Source organism: Schistocerca serialis, chromosome 7 (genome assembly GCF_023864345.2).
Source record: "Schistocerca serialis cubense isolate TAMUIC-IGC-003099 chromosome 7, iqSchSeri2.2, whole genome shotgun sequence".
Classification (NCBI taxonomy): Eukaryota; Metazoa; Arthropoda; class Insecta; order Orthoptera; family Acrididae; genus Schistocerca; species Schistocerca serialis.
In genome coordinates, this window is record NC_064644.1 from 642599920 (window position 1) to 642614041 (window position 14122).

A 14122-nucleotide genomic window follows, 5' to 3' on the forward strand; every position below is an offset into this window, starting at 1 on the left:
GCTATCACTTACGTCTGTCATCTTAACACTTTCTCTTCTTCAGTGTTTTATATATACATAAATAAATATTTTCGTCACCAACTGTGCTAGTTTCATCTTCCTCCTATTATCTTGTTCCGTTTATAGTCCTCTTCTCTTTTTTATTTATTGATTTATTTATTCAACATTCCATAGTTTTAACGTTCGTTATTCGCTGTTTCCCAGCCAACAATCACTGCCAACAATCTCTTCCACACCTACCAGTATCATCCATTTCCGTCGATTTCTTGTTGCTGGCGATATTTTTGTGCCATTGGCTATCTTTCTCTGCCACAAGAAAAATTTTTTTGGGACATTTCTGCCCCACCCGCGATCTTTTTTGCGGCACGCGCGATCTTTTCTTGCGGCACGCGCGATCTTTTTTGCGGCACGCGCGATCGCTTTTGCGGCACGCGCGATCGCTTTTGCGGCACGCGCGATCTTTTTTGCCACTCGCTATCTCTGTATTTGAGCTACGTGTGTTCTTTTTGCCCTGATCTGGACATACTTGCTTGGTCTGGTCAACTTTTTCCGTATTTTTCTTATTTAGTGGTCTTCCTTTGGTATTGAACATTACCAACACAATTTCTTTCCTTCTCGTCCTTCCCTCCGTGTTTTACTCCTTCTTATGATTACTATCTCAACTTTAGTTATTTAATTTCCCTACCCACCAGTTACCCACTATGTACCCTAATCCTATACCACATTATTTACATTCATTCCGGAAACATGCATTCACCGTAGCCAAACTGCAATCCCACATACTTTTCCTCCAGTCCTGCTTAACCTTTGGAATTACCCCTAAAGGGCTTACCTTAAAAGTTCCCATCTCCGGGTGCAATTCCTCCTTCCACCAGTCCCTCCTGGACTTCCAGAACCTTCAATCCTTAGCCCTTACCCAACTTGTCCTGAATCTCTACACTACTTCATGTAACCACCACTCCCAACAGCTCCTATCTCTCTTCAAAGTCCTCCACCTCTCAAACCCTTGCTTGGAGAACACACTGAGGAACATCATCCTAGAAGCCAGCTGCAAACTTGAGTTCCATGCCACACACCACCTGAAAAAACTATCCACAGTGCTAGTGCAACACCTAAGAAGTGGGGTCCCTCTCCCTATCCGTCACAAACACCAACCACAACAGAACCTTCAACAAACCCCCCTCATAGCCAACAAACCTAGCCTAGCCACCCTACTCAATCTCCCCATCCCAGCACATACCCCACACAGACCAAATCTCAACTATAACCACAGTCAAATGCCACATATCACCAGTCCCAATTCAGTCCTAAACCTCTCATCCAGATCCCTCTCTCCTTCAGAGACATCTGTTCTATCAAAAGGCTTAACCTTTAGCCCCACACCTAAATTCAACCACACTGCCCTGGTTAAAGATCTCCTCTCATTCACCCGGAACCTCAACCGGAAATATCACTTCACTACCCAAACACAGCCCCCAAGTACTAGACCCAGTGTTGAACCCTGTCTAGAACAGTTCCGACTGCCTTCTCAAAGGGATCCTCCTCCCCTCCCCCAAAACCATCCCTTGCAGACATTTCAGGAATTCCTCACATCCAGTGTTGCCTCCCAGTCCTTCTTGAAGAACATCCCGACAACCCCCAACATCACCCCAGCTGAATCCCGTGCCATTAAGGAGCTGAAAATAGACCGCTCTATTATCATCCTCCCGGCGGATAAAGGCTCCACAACTGTCGTACTTGACCGTGTGGAGTATGTGGCAGAAGGACTGCGTCAACTCTCTGACACCTCAACCTACAAAGCTGTTACCCAGGATCCCATTCCCTCCATCCAGACTGAGCTGCAAAAAATCCTAAAAATCCAAGGTCCCTCACAAGGCCTCACAACGGCTTCCATAGACTTACTCACTCCACCTGAGCCACGTACCCCTACCTTCTACCTATTACCCAAAATCCACAAAGAGAACCATCCTGGCCGTCCCATTGTAGCAGGCTTCAAATCCCCAACCGAACGTATCTCAGCTCTGGTAGACCAGCACCTACAACCTATCACCCGCAGACTCCCATCCTACATCAAAGACACAAACCACTTCCTAGAACGCCTCAAATCCATTCCCTCTCCTCTCCCACCTGAAACCTTTCTTGTCACCATAGATGCTACATCCCTTTACACAAACATCCCACATACCCATGGTCTCTCCGCCCTTGAGCACTACCTCTCCCAACGCCCACCCGAAGATCTTCCAAAAACCTCGTTCCTTATCACACTTACCAACTTCATCCTCACCCATAATTACTTCACTTTTGAGGGCCAGACCTACAAACAAATCAGGGGAACGGCCATGGGAACCAGGATGGCTCCCTCCTATGCCAACCTCTTCATGGGCCGCATGGAGGAGGCTTTCCTGAAGACCCAACAGCTGCTTCCCCTGGCCTGGTATAGGTTTATAGATGACATCTTTGTGGTCTGGACTCATGGTGAAGAAACACTCCTTAATTTCCTCCATAACCTCAACTCCTTTTCGAATCTGAATTTCACCTGGTCCTTCTCCAAAACCCAAGCCACCTTCCTGGATGTTGACCTTCATCTTGTTGAAGCTCACATCCACACCTCTGTCCATATCAAACCCACAAACAAACAACAGTACCTTCACTTTGATAGCTGCCATCCTTTCCACATCAAACGCTCCCTTCCCTACAGCCTAGGTATTCGTGGCAAACGTATCTGCTCCAGTGACGAATCCCTCAACAACTACACCAATAACCTGACCAGTGCTTTCCTCTCCCGCAACTATCCTGCAGACCTTGTCCACAAACAGATTTCCCGAGCAATACATTCCTCCCCGTCCAACAACAATGTTCCTACCCCCAGACCACACAGAAGCATCCCCCTTGTCACCCAATATTATCCTGGCCTCGAAAACATCAACAAATTACTCCGCCAGGGATATGACTTTCTCAAGTCAACCCCTGAAATGAGATCATCCCTTGACAAAATTCTCCCCACACCACCCAGAGTTGCCTTTCGTCGCCCCCCTAACCTCCGTAACATCCTTGTTAAACCCTACAATATTCCCAGACTACCTTCTCTACCCAGCGGTTCCTACCCCTGTAACCGACCCCGCTGCAAAACCTGCCCCATGCATCCCCCCACAACCACCTACTCCAGCCCCGCTACTGGTAAAACATACACAATTCAAGGCAGGGCTACATGTGAAACTACACATGTCATTTATCAGCTGACATGCCTGCACTGCACAGCCTTTTACATCGGCATGACAACAACCAAACTGGCTGAGCGCATGAATGGACACAGACGAACTGTCCGCCTAGGAGATGCCCAATACCCAGTAGCGGAGCATGCCCTCCAGCATAACTCTAGGGACCTAGGAACCTGCTACACCGTATGTGCCATTTGGCTTCTCCCACCCAACACCAGTCCCTCTGAAATGCGGAGATGGGAACTTGCACTCCAACACATCCTTTCATCCCGCCATCCCCCTGGACTGAACCTACGTTAAACAACCTCACTCCCATTCACTCTTCAGTCTTCTCCTCTTTCCCTTTCCTCTTTAGCCATTCACGAATCTTTTTATCCTACATAGTTGTGTTTATCTTTATACTATATACCTCTTTACTTCTGTACGCATCCTCTCTGGTTTGAAGCTGGCACAGTACTTACAGTAGAATATCTTTGGCTTCCCTCTGACAACCATGCCTCCATCCTTGCTACCCTTCCTGTTTACCTTTCCCTGTTGCTTCATAACCTGGGTTGTGAGTAACTGAATCCACTTTCCCTTCTTCCCTTTTTTCCCCTCTCTCCTCCCTGATGAAGGAACAAAGTTCCGAAAGCTAGGAATGTAAATTTTCAGTTCTGTTTTGTGTGTATCTATCGGCTGTACTGAGCTGAGGTAAGTACTGGCCAGCCCCTCTATCTCTTTGTTAGTATTTGTTTCACATCTTATATGAGATTTTCCATTAATCATTTAAATCACCTATATGGTCCACATCTTTCATTGTTTTGTCCCTTTTGTTAGCTATCACTTACGTCTGTCATCTTAACACTTTCTCTTCTTCAGTGTTTTATATATACATAAATAAATATTTTCGTCACCAACTGTGCTAGTTTCATCTTCCTCCTATTATCTTGTTCCGTTTATAGTCCTCTTCTCTTTTTTATTTATTGATTTATTTATTCAACATTCCATAGTTTTAACGTTCGTTATTCGCTGTTTCCCAGCCAACAATCACTGCCAACAATCTCTTCCACACCTACCAGTATCATCCATTTCCGTCGATTTCTTGTTGCTGGCGATATTTTTGTGCCATTGGCTATCTTTCTCTGCCACAAGAAAAATTTTTTTGGGACATTTCTGCCCCACCCGCGATCTTTTTTGCGGCACGCGCGATCTTTTCTTGCGGCACGCGCGATCTTTTTTGCGGCACGCGCGATCGCTTTTGCGGCACGCGCGATCGCTTTTGCGGCACGCGCGATCTTTTTTGCCACTCGCTATCTCTGTATTTGAGCTACGTGTGTTCTTTTTGCCCTGATCTGGACATACTTGCTTGGTCTGGTCAACTTTTTCCGTATTTTTCTTATTTAGTGGTCTTCCTTTGGTATTGAACATTACCAACACAATTTCTTTCCTTCTCGTCCTTCCCTCCGTGTTTTACTCCTTCTTATGATTACTATCTCAACTTTAGTTATTTAATTTCCCTACCCACCAGTTACCCACTATGTACCCTAATCCTATACCACATTATTTACATTCATTCCGGAAACATGCATTCACCGTAGCCAAACTGCAATCCCACATACTTTTCCTCCAGTCCTGCTTAACCTTTGGAATTACCCCTAAAGGGCTTACCTTAAAAGTTCCCATCTCCGGGTGCAATTCCTCCTTCCACCAGTCCCTCCTGGACTTCCAGAACCTTCAATCCTTAGCCCTTACCCAACTTGTCCTGAATCTCTACACTACTTCATGTAACCACCACTCCCAACAGCTCCTATCTCTCTTCAAAGTCCTCCACCTCTCAAACCCTTGCTTGGAGAACACACTGAGGAACATCATCCTAGAAGCCAGCTGCAAACTTGAGTTCCATGCCACACACCACCTGAAAAAACTATCCACAGTGCTAGTGCAACACCTAAGAAGTGGGGTCCCTCTCCCTATCCGTCACAAACACCAACCACAACAGAACCTTCAACAAACCCCCCTCATAGCCAACAAACCTAGCCTAGCCACCCTACTCAATCTCCCCATCCCAGCACATACCCCACACAGACCAAATCTCAACTATAACCACAGTCAAATGCCACATATCACCAGTCCCAATTCAGTCCTAAACCTCTCATCCAGATCCCTCTCTCCTTCAGAGACATCTGTTCTATCAAAAGGCTTAACCTTTAGCCCCACACCTAAATTCAACCACACTGCCCTGGTTAAAGATCTCCTCTCATTCACCCGGAACCTCAACCGGAAATATCACTTCACTACCCAAACACAGCCCCCAAGTACTAGACCCAGTGTTGAACCCTGTCTAGAACAGTTCCGACTGCCTTCTCAAAGGGATCCTCCTCCCCTCCCCCAAAACCATCCCTTGCAGACATTTCAGGAATTCCTCACATCCAGTGTTGCCTCCCAGTCCTTCTTGAAGAACATCCCGACAACCCCCAACATCACCCCAGCTGAATCCCGTGCCATTAAGGAGCTGAAAATAGACCGCTCTATTATCATCCTCCCGGCGGATAAAGGCTCCACAACTGTCGTACTTGACCGTGTGGAGTATGTGGCAGAAGGACTGCGTCAACTCTCTGACACCTCAACCTACAAAGCTGTTACCCAGGATCCCATTCCCTCCATCCAGACTGAGCTGCAAAAAATCCTAAAAATCCAAGGTCCCTCACAAGGCCTCACAACGGCTTCCATAGACTTACTCACTCCACCTGAGCCACGTACCCCTACCTTCTACCTATTACCCAAAATCCACAAAGAGAACCATCCTGGCCGTCCCATTGTAGCAGGCTTCAAATCCCCAACCGAACGTATCTCAGCTCTGGTAGACCAGCACCTACAACCTATCACCCGCAGACTCCCATCCTACATCAAAGACACAAACCACTTCCTAGAACGCCTCAAATCCATTCCCTCTCCTCTCCCACCTGAAACCTTTCTTGTCACCATAGATGCTACATCCCTTTACACAAACATCCCACATACCCATGGTCTCTCCGCCCTTGAGCACTACCTCTCCCAACGCCCACCCGAAGATCTTCCAAAAACCTCGTTCCTTATCACACTTACCAACTTCATCCTCACCCATAATTACTTCACTTTTGAGGGCCAGACCTACAAACAAATCAGGGGAACGGCCATGGGAACCAGGATGGCTCCCTCCTATGCCAACCTCTTCATGGGCCGCATGGAGGAGGCTTTCCTGAAGACCCAACAGCTGCTTCCCCTGGCCTGGTATAGGTTTATAGATGACATCTTTGTGGTCTGGACTCATGGTGAAGAAACACTCCTTAATTTCCTCCATAACCTCAACTCCTTTTCGAATCTGAATTTCACCTGGTCCTTCTCCAAAACCCAAGCCACCTTCCTGGATGTTGACCTTCATCTTGTTGAAGCTCACATCCACACCTCTGTCCATATCAAACCCACAAACAAACAACAGTACCTTCACTTTGATAGCTGCCATCCTTTCCACATCAAACGCTCCCTTCCCTACAGCCTAGGTATTCGTGGCAAACGTATCTGCTCCAGTGACGAATCCCTCAACAACTACACCAATAACCTGACCAGTGCTTTCCTCTCCCGCAACTATCCTGCAGACCTTGTCCACAAACAGATTTCCCGAGCAATACATTCCTCCCCGTCCAACAACAATGTTCCTACCCCCAGACCACACAGAAGCATCCCCCTTGTCACCCAATATTATCCTGGCCTCGAAAACATCAACAAATTACTCCGCCAGGGATATGACTTTCTCAAGTCAACCCCTGAAATGAGATCATCCCTTGACAAAATTCTCCCCACACCACCCAGAGTTGCCTTTCGTCGCCCCCCTAACCTCCGTAACATCCTTGTTAAACCCTACAATATTCCCAGACTACCTTCTCTACCCAGCGGTTCCTACCCCTGTAACCGACCCCGCTGCAAAACCTGCCCCATGCATCCCCCCACAACCACCTACTCCAGCCCCGCTACTGGTAAAACATACACAATTCAAGGCAGGGCTACATGTGAAACTACACATGTCATTTATCAGCTGACATGCCTGCACTGCACAGCCTTTTACATCGGCATGACAACAACCAAACTGGCTGAGCGCATGAATGGACACAGACGAACTGTCCGCCTAGGAGATGCCCAATACCCAGTAGCGGAGCATGCCCTCCAGCATAACTCTAGGGACCTAGGAACCTGCTACACCGTATGTGCCATTTGGCTTCTCCCACCCAACACCAGTCCCTCTGAAATGCGGAGATGGGAACTTGCACTCCAACACATCCTTTCATCCCGCCATCCCCCTGGACTGAACCTACGTTAAACAACCTCACTCCCATTCACTCTTCAGTCTTCTCCTCTTTCCCTTTCCTCTTTAGCCATTCACGAATCTTTTTATCCTACATAGTTGTGTTTATCTTTATACTATATACCTCTTTACTTCTGTACGCATCCTCTCTGGTTTGAAGCTGGCACAGTACTTACAGTAGAATATCTTTGGCTTCCCTCTGACAACCATGCCTCCATCCTTGCTACCCTTCCTGTTTACCTTTCCCTGTTGCTTCATAACCTGGGTTGTGAGTAACTGAATCCACTTTCCCTTCTTCCCTTTTTTCCCCTCTCTCCTCCCTGATGAAGGAACAAAGTTCCGAAAGCTAGGAATGTAAATTTTCAGTTCTGTTTTGTGTGTATCTATCGGCTGTACTGAGCTGAGGTAAGTACTCGCCAGCCCCTCTATCTCTTTGTTAGTATTTGTTTCACATCTTATATGAGATTTTCCATTAATCATTTAAATCACCTATATGGTCCACATCCTTCATTGTTTTGTCCCTTTTGTTAGCTATCACTTACGTCTGTCATCTTAACACTTTCTCTTCTTCAGTGTTTTATATATACATAAATAAATATTTTCGTCACCAACTGTGCTAGTTTCATCTTCCTCCTATTATCTTGTTCCGTTTATAGTCCTCTTCTCTTTTTTATTTATTGATTTATTTATTCAACATTCCATAGTTTTAACGTTCGTTATTCGCTGTTTCCCAGCCAACAATCACTGCCAACAATCTCTTCCACACCTACCAGTATCATCCATTTCCGTCGATTTCTTGTTGCTGGCGATATTTTTGTGCCATTGGCTATCTTTCTCTGCCACAAGAAAAATTTTTTGGGACATTTCTGCCCCACCCGCGATCTTTTTTGCGGCACGCGCGATCTTTTCTTGCGGCACGCGCGATCTTTTTTGCGACACGCGCGATCGCTTTTGCGGCACGCGCGATCGCTTTTGCGGCACGCGCGATCTTTTTTGCCACTCGCTATCTCTGTATTTGAGCTACGTGTGTTCTTTTTGCCCTGATCTGGACATACTTGCTTGGTCTGGTCAACTTTTTCCGTATTTTTCTTATTTAGTGGTCTTCCTTTGGTATTGAACATTACCAACACAATTTCTTTCCTTCTCGTCCTTCCCTCCGTGTTTTACTCCTTCTTATGATTACTATCTCAACTTTAGTTATTTAATTTCCCTACCCACCAGTTACCCACTATGTACCCTAATCCTATACCACATTATTTACATTCATTCCGGAAACATGCATTCACCGTAGCCAAACTGCAATCCCACATACTTTTCCTCCAGTCCTGCTTAACCTTTGGAATTACCCCTAAAGGGCTTACCTTAAAAGTTCCCATCTCCGGGTGCAATTCCTCCTTCCACCAGTCCCTCCTGGACTTCCAGAACCTTCAATCCTTAGCCCTTACCCAACTTGTCCTGAATCTCTACACTACTTCATGTAACCACCACTCCCAACAGCTCCTATCTCTCTTCAAAGTCCTCCACCTCTCAAACCCTTGCTTGGAGAACACACTGAGGAACATCATCCTAGAAGCCAGCTGCAAACTTGAGTTCCATGCCACACACCACCTGAAAAAACTATCCACAGTGCTAGTGCAACACCTAAGAAGTGGGGTCCCTCTCCCTATCCGTCACAAACACCAACCACAACAGAACCTTCAACAAACCCCCCTCATAGCCAACAAACCTAGCCTAGCCACCCTACTCAATCTCCCCATCCCAGCACATACCCCACACAGACCAAATCTCAACTATAACCACAGTCAAATGCCACATATCACCAGTCCCAATTCAGTCCTAAACCTCTCATCCAGATCCCTCTCTCCTTCAGAGACATCTGTTCTATCAAAAGGCTTAACCTTTAGCCCCACACCTAAATTCAACCACACTGCCCTGGTTAAAGATCTCCTCTCATTCACCCGGAACCTCAACCGGAAATATCACTTCACTACCCAAACACAGCCCCCAAGTACTAGACCCAGTGTTGAACCCTGTCTAGAACAGTTCCGACTGCCTTCTCAAAGGGATCCTCCTCCCCTCCCCCAAAACCATCCCTTGCAGACATTTCAGGAATTCCTCACATCCAGTGTTGCCTCCCAGTCCTTCTTGAAGAACATCCCGACAACCCCCAACATCACCCCAGCTGAATCCCGTGCCATTAAGGAGCTGAAAATAGACCGCTCTATTATCATCCTCCCGGCGGATAAAGGCTCCACAACTGTCGTACTTGACCGTGTGGAGTATGTGGCAGAAGGACTGCGTCAACTCTCTGACACCTCAACCTACAAAGCTGTTACCCAGGATCCCATTCCCTCCATCCAGACTGAGCTGCAAAAAATCCTAAAAATCCAAGGTCCCTCACAAGGCCTCACAACGGCTTCCATAGACTTACTCACTCCACCTGAGCCACGTACCCCTACCTTCTACCTATTACCCAAAATCCACAAAGAGAACCATCCTGGCCGTCCCATTGTAGCAGGCTTCAAATCCCCAACCGAACGTATCTCAGCTCTGGTAGACCAGCACCTACAACCTATCACCCGCAGACTCCCATCCTACATCAAAGACACAAACCACTTCCTAGAACGCCTCAAATCCATTCCCTCTCCTCTCCCACCTGAAACCTTTCTTGTCACCATAGATGCTACATCCCTTTACACAAACATCCCACATACCCATGGTCTCTCCGCCCTTGAGCACTACCTCTCCCAACGCCCACCCGAAGATCTTCCAAAAACCTCGTTCCTTATCACACTTACCAACTTCATCCTCACCCATAATTACTTCACTTTTGAGGGCCAGACCTACAAACAAATCAGGGGAACGGCCATGGGAACCAGGATGGCTCCCTCCTATGCCAACCTCTTCATGGGCCGCATGGAGGAGGCTTTCCTGAAGACCCAACAGCTGCTTCCCCTGGCCTGGTATAGGTTTATAGATGACATCTTTGTGGTCTGGACTCATGGTGAAGAAACACTCCTTAATTTCCTCCATAACCTCAACTCCTTTTCGAATCTGAATTTCACCTGGTCCTTCTCCAAAACCCAAGCCACCTTCCTGGATGTTGACCTTCATCTTGTTGAAGCTCACATCCACACCTCTGTCCATATCAAACCCACAAACAAACAACAGTACCTTCACTTTGATAGCTGCCATCCTTTCCACATCAAACGCTCCCTTCCCTACAGCCTAGGTATTCGTGGCAAACGTATCTGCTCCAGTGACGAATCCCTCAACAACTACACCAATAACCTGACCAGTGCTTTCCTCTCCCGCAACTATCCTGCAGACCTTGTCCACAAACAGATTTCCCGAGCAATACATTCCTCCCCGTCCAACAACAATGTTCCTACCCCCAGACCAAACAGAAGCATCCCCCTTGTCACCCAATATTATCCTGGCCTCGAAAACATCAACAAATTACTCCGCCAGGGATATGACTTTCTCAAGTCAACCCCTGAAATGAGATCATCCCTTGACAAAATTCTCCCCACACCACCCAGAGTTGCCTTTCGTCGCCCCCCTAACCTCCGTAACATCCTTGTTAAACCCTACAATATTCCCAGACTACCTTCTCTACCCAGCGGTTCCTACCCCTGTAACCGACCCCGCTGCAAAACCTGCCCCATGCATCCCCCCACAACCACCTACTCCAGCCCCGCTACTGGTAAAACATACACAATTCAAGGCAGGGCTACATGTGAAACTACACATGTCATTTATCAGCTGACATGCCTGCACTGCACAGCCTTTTACATCGGCATGACAACAACCAAACTGGCTGAGCGCATGAATGGACACAGACGAACTGTCCGCCTAGGAGATGCCCAATACCCAGTAGCGGAGCATGCCCTCCAGCATAACTCTAGGGACCTAGGAACCTGCTACACCGTATGTGCCATTTGGCTTCTCCCACCCAACACCAGTCCCTCTGAAATGCGGAGATGGGAACTTGCACTCCAACACATCCTTTCATCCCGCCATCCCCCTGGACTGAACCTACGTTAAACAACCTCACTCCCATTCACTCTTCAGTCTTCTCCTCTTTCCCTTTCCTCTTTAGCCATTCACGAATCTTTTTATCCTACATAGTTGTGTTTATCTTTATACTATATACCTCTTTACTTCTGTACGCATCCTCTCTGGTTTGAAGCTGGCACAGTACTTACAGTAGAATATCTTTGGCTTCCCTCTGACAACCATGCCTCCATCCTTGCTACCCTTCCTGTTTACCTTTCCCTGTTGCTTCATAACCTGGGTTGTGAGTAACTGAATCCACTTTCCCTTCTTCCCTTTTTTCCCCTCTCTCCTCCCTGATGAAGGAACAAAGTTCCGAAAGCTAGGAATGTAAATTTTCAGTTCTGTTTTGTGTGTATCTATCGGCTGTACTGAGCTGAGGTAAGTACTGGCCAGCCCCTCTATCTCTTTGTTAGTATTTGTTTCACATCTTATATGAGATTTTCCATTAATCATTTAAATCACCTATATGGTCCACATCCTTCATTGTTTTGTCCCTTTTGTTAGCTATCACTTACGTCTGTCATCTTAACACTTTCTCTTCTTCAGTGTTTTATATATACATAAATAAATATTTTCGTCACCAACTGTGCTAGTTTCATCTTCCTCCTATTATCTTGTTCCGTTTATAGTCCTCTTCTCTTTTTTATTTATTGATTTATTTATTCAACATTCCATAGTTTTAACGTTCGTTATTCGCTGTTTCCCAGCCAACAATCACTGCCAACAATCTCTTCCACACCTACCAGTATCATCCATTTCCGTCGATTTCTTGTTGCTGGCGATATTTTTGTGCCATTGGCTATCTTTCTCTGCCACAAGAAAAATTTTTTGGGACATTTCTGCCCCACCCGCGATCTTTTTTGCGGCACGCGCGATCTTTTCTTGCGGCACGCGCGATCTTTTTTGCGGCACGCGCGATCGCTTTTGCGGCACGCGCGATCGCTTTTGCGGCACGCGCGATCTTTTTTGCCACTCGCTATCTCTGTATTTGAGCTACGTGTGTTCTTTTTGCCCTGATCTGGACATACTTGCTTGGTCTGGTCAACTTTTTCCGTATTTTTCTTATTTAGTGGTCTTCCTTTGGTATTGAACATTACCAACACAATTTCTTTCCTTCTCGTCCTTCCCTCCGTGTTTTACTCCTTCTTATGATTACTATCTCAACTTTAGTTATTTAATTTCCCTACCCACCAGTTACCCACTATGTACCCTAATCCTATACCACATTATTTACATTCATTCCGGAAACATGCATTCACCGTAGCCAAACTGCAATCCCACATACTTTTCCTCCAGTCCTGCTTAACCTTTGGAATTACCCCTAAAGGGCTTACCTTAAAAGTTCCCATCTCCGGGTGCAATTCCTCCTTCCACCAGTCCCTCCTGGACTTCCAGAACCTTCAATCCTTAGCCCTTACCCAACTTGTCCTGAATCTCTACACTACTTCATGTAACCACCACTCCCAACAGCTCCTATCTCTCTTCAAAGTCCTCCACCTCTCAAACCCTTGCTTGGAGAACACACTGAGGAACATCATCCTAGAAGCCAGCTGCAAACTTGAGTTCCATGCCACACACCACCTGAAAAAACTATCCACAGTGCTAGTGCAACACCTAAGAAGTGGGGTCCCTCTCCCTATCCGTCACAAACACCAACCACAACAGAACCTTCAACAAACCCCCCTCATAGCCAACAAACCTAGCCTAGCCACCCTACTCAATCTCCCCATCCCAGCACATACCCCACACAGACCAAATCTCAACTATAACCACAGTCAAATGCCACATATCACCAGTCCCAATTCAGTCCTAAACCTCTCATCCAGATCCCTCTCTCCTTCAGAGACATCTGTTCTATCAAAAGGCTTAACCTTTAGCCCCACACCTAAATTCAACCACACTGCCCTGGTTAAAGATCTCCTCTCATTCACCCGGAACCTCAACTGGAAATATCACTTCACTACCCAAACACAGCCCCCAAGTACTAGACCCAGTGTTGAACCCTGTCTAGAACAGTTCCGACTGCCTTCTCAAAGGGATCCTCCTCCCCTCCCCCAAAACCATCCCTTGCAGACATTTCAGGAATTCCTCACATCCAGTGTTGCCTCCCAGTCCTTCTTGAAGAACATCCCGACAACCCCCAACATCACCCCAGCTGAATCCCGTGCCATTAAGGAGCTGAAAATAGACCGCTCTATTATCATCCTCCCGGCGGATAAAGGCTCCACAACTGTCGTACTTGACCGTGTGGAGTATGTGGCAGAAGGACTGCGTCAACTCTCTGACACCTCAACCTACAAAGCTGTTACCCAGGATCCCATTCCCTCCATCCAGACTGAGCTGCAAAAAATCCTAAAAATCCAAGGTCCCTCACAAGGCCTCACAACGGCTTCCATAGACTTACTCACTCCACCTGAGCCACGTACCCCTACCTTCTACCTATTACCCAAAATCCACAAAGAGAACCATCCTGGCCGTCCCATTGTAGCAGGCTTCAAATCCCCAACCGAACGTATCTCAGCTCTGG

General features: G+C 46.9%; 1 protein-coding gene across 1 annotated transcript; it reads right to left on the minus strand.

Annotated features, from left to right (window-relative positions):
- Positions 1–211: 211 nt before the first annotated feature.
- On the minus strand, positions 212–4625 carry LOC126413314 (uncharacterized). The gene is made up of 2 exons (XM_050083214.1): positions 4274–4625; positions 212–576 (listed from the first exon to the last, which is right to left on the minus strand). Exons 1-2 carry the CDS (start codon positions 4623–4625, stop codon positions 212–214), a joined length of 717 nt encoding a protein of 238 aa, XP_049939171.1.
- Between the last annotated feature and the right edge of the window lie 9497 nt (positions 4626–14122).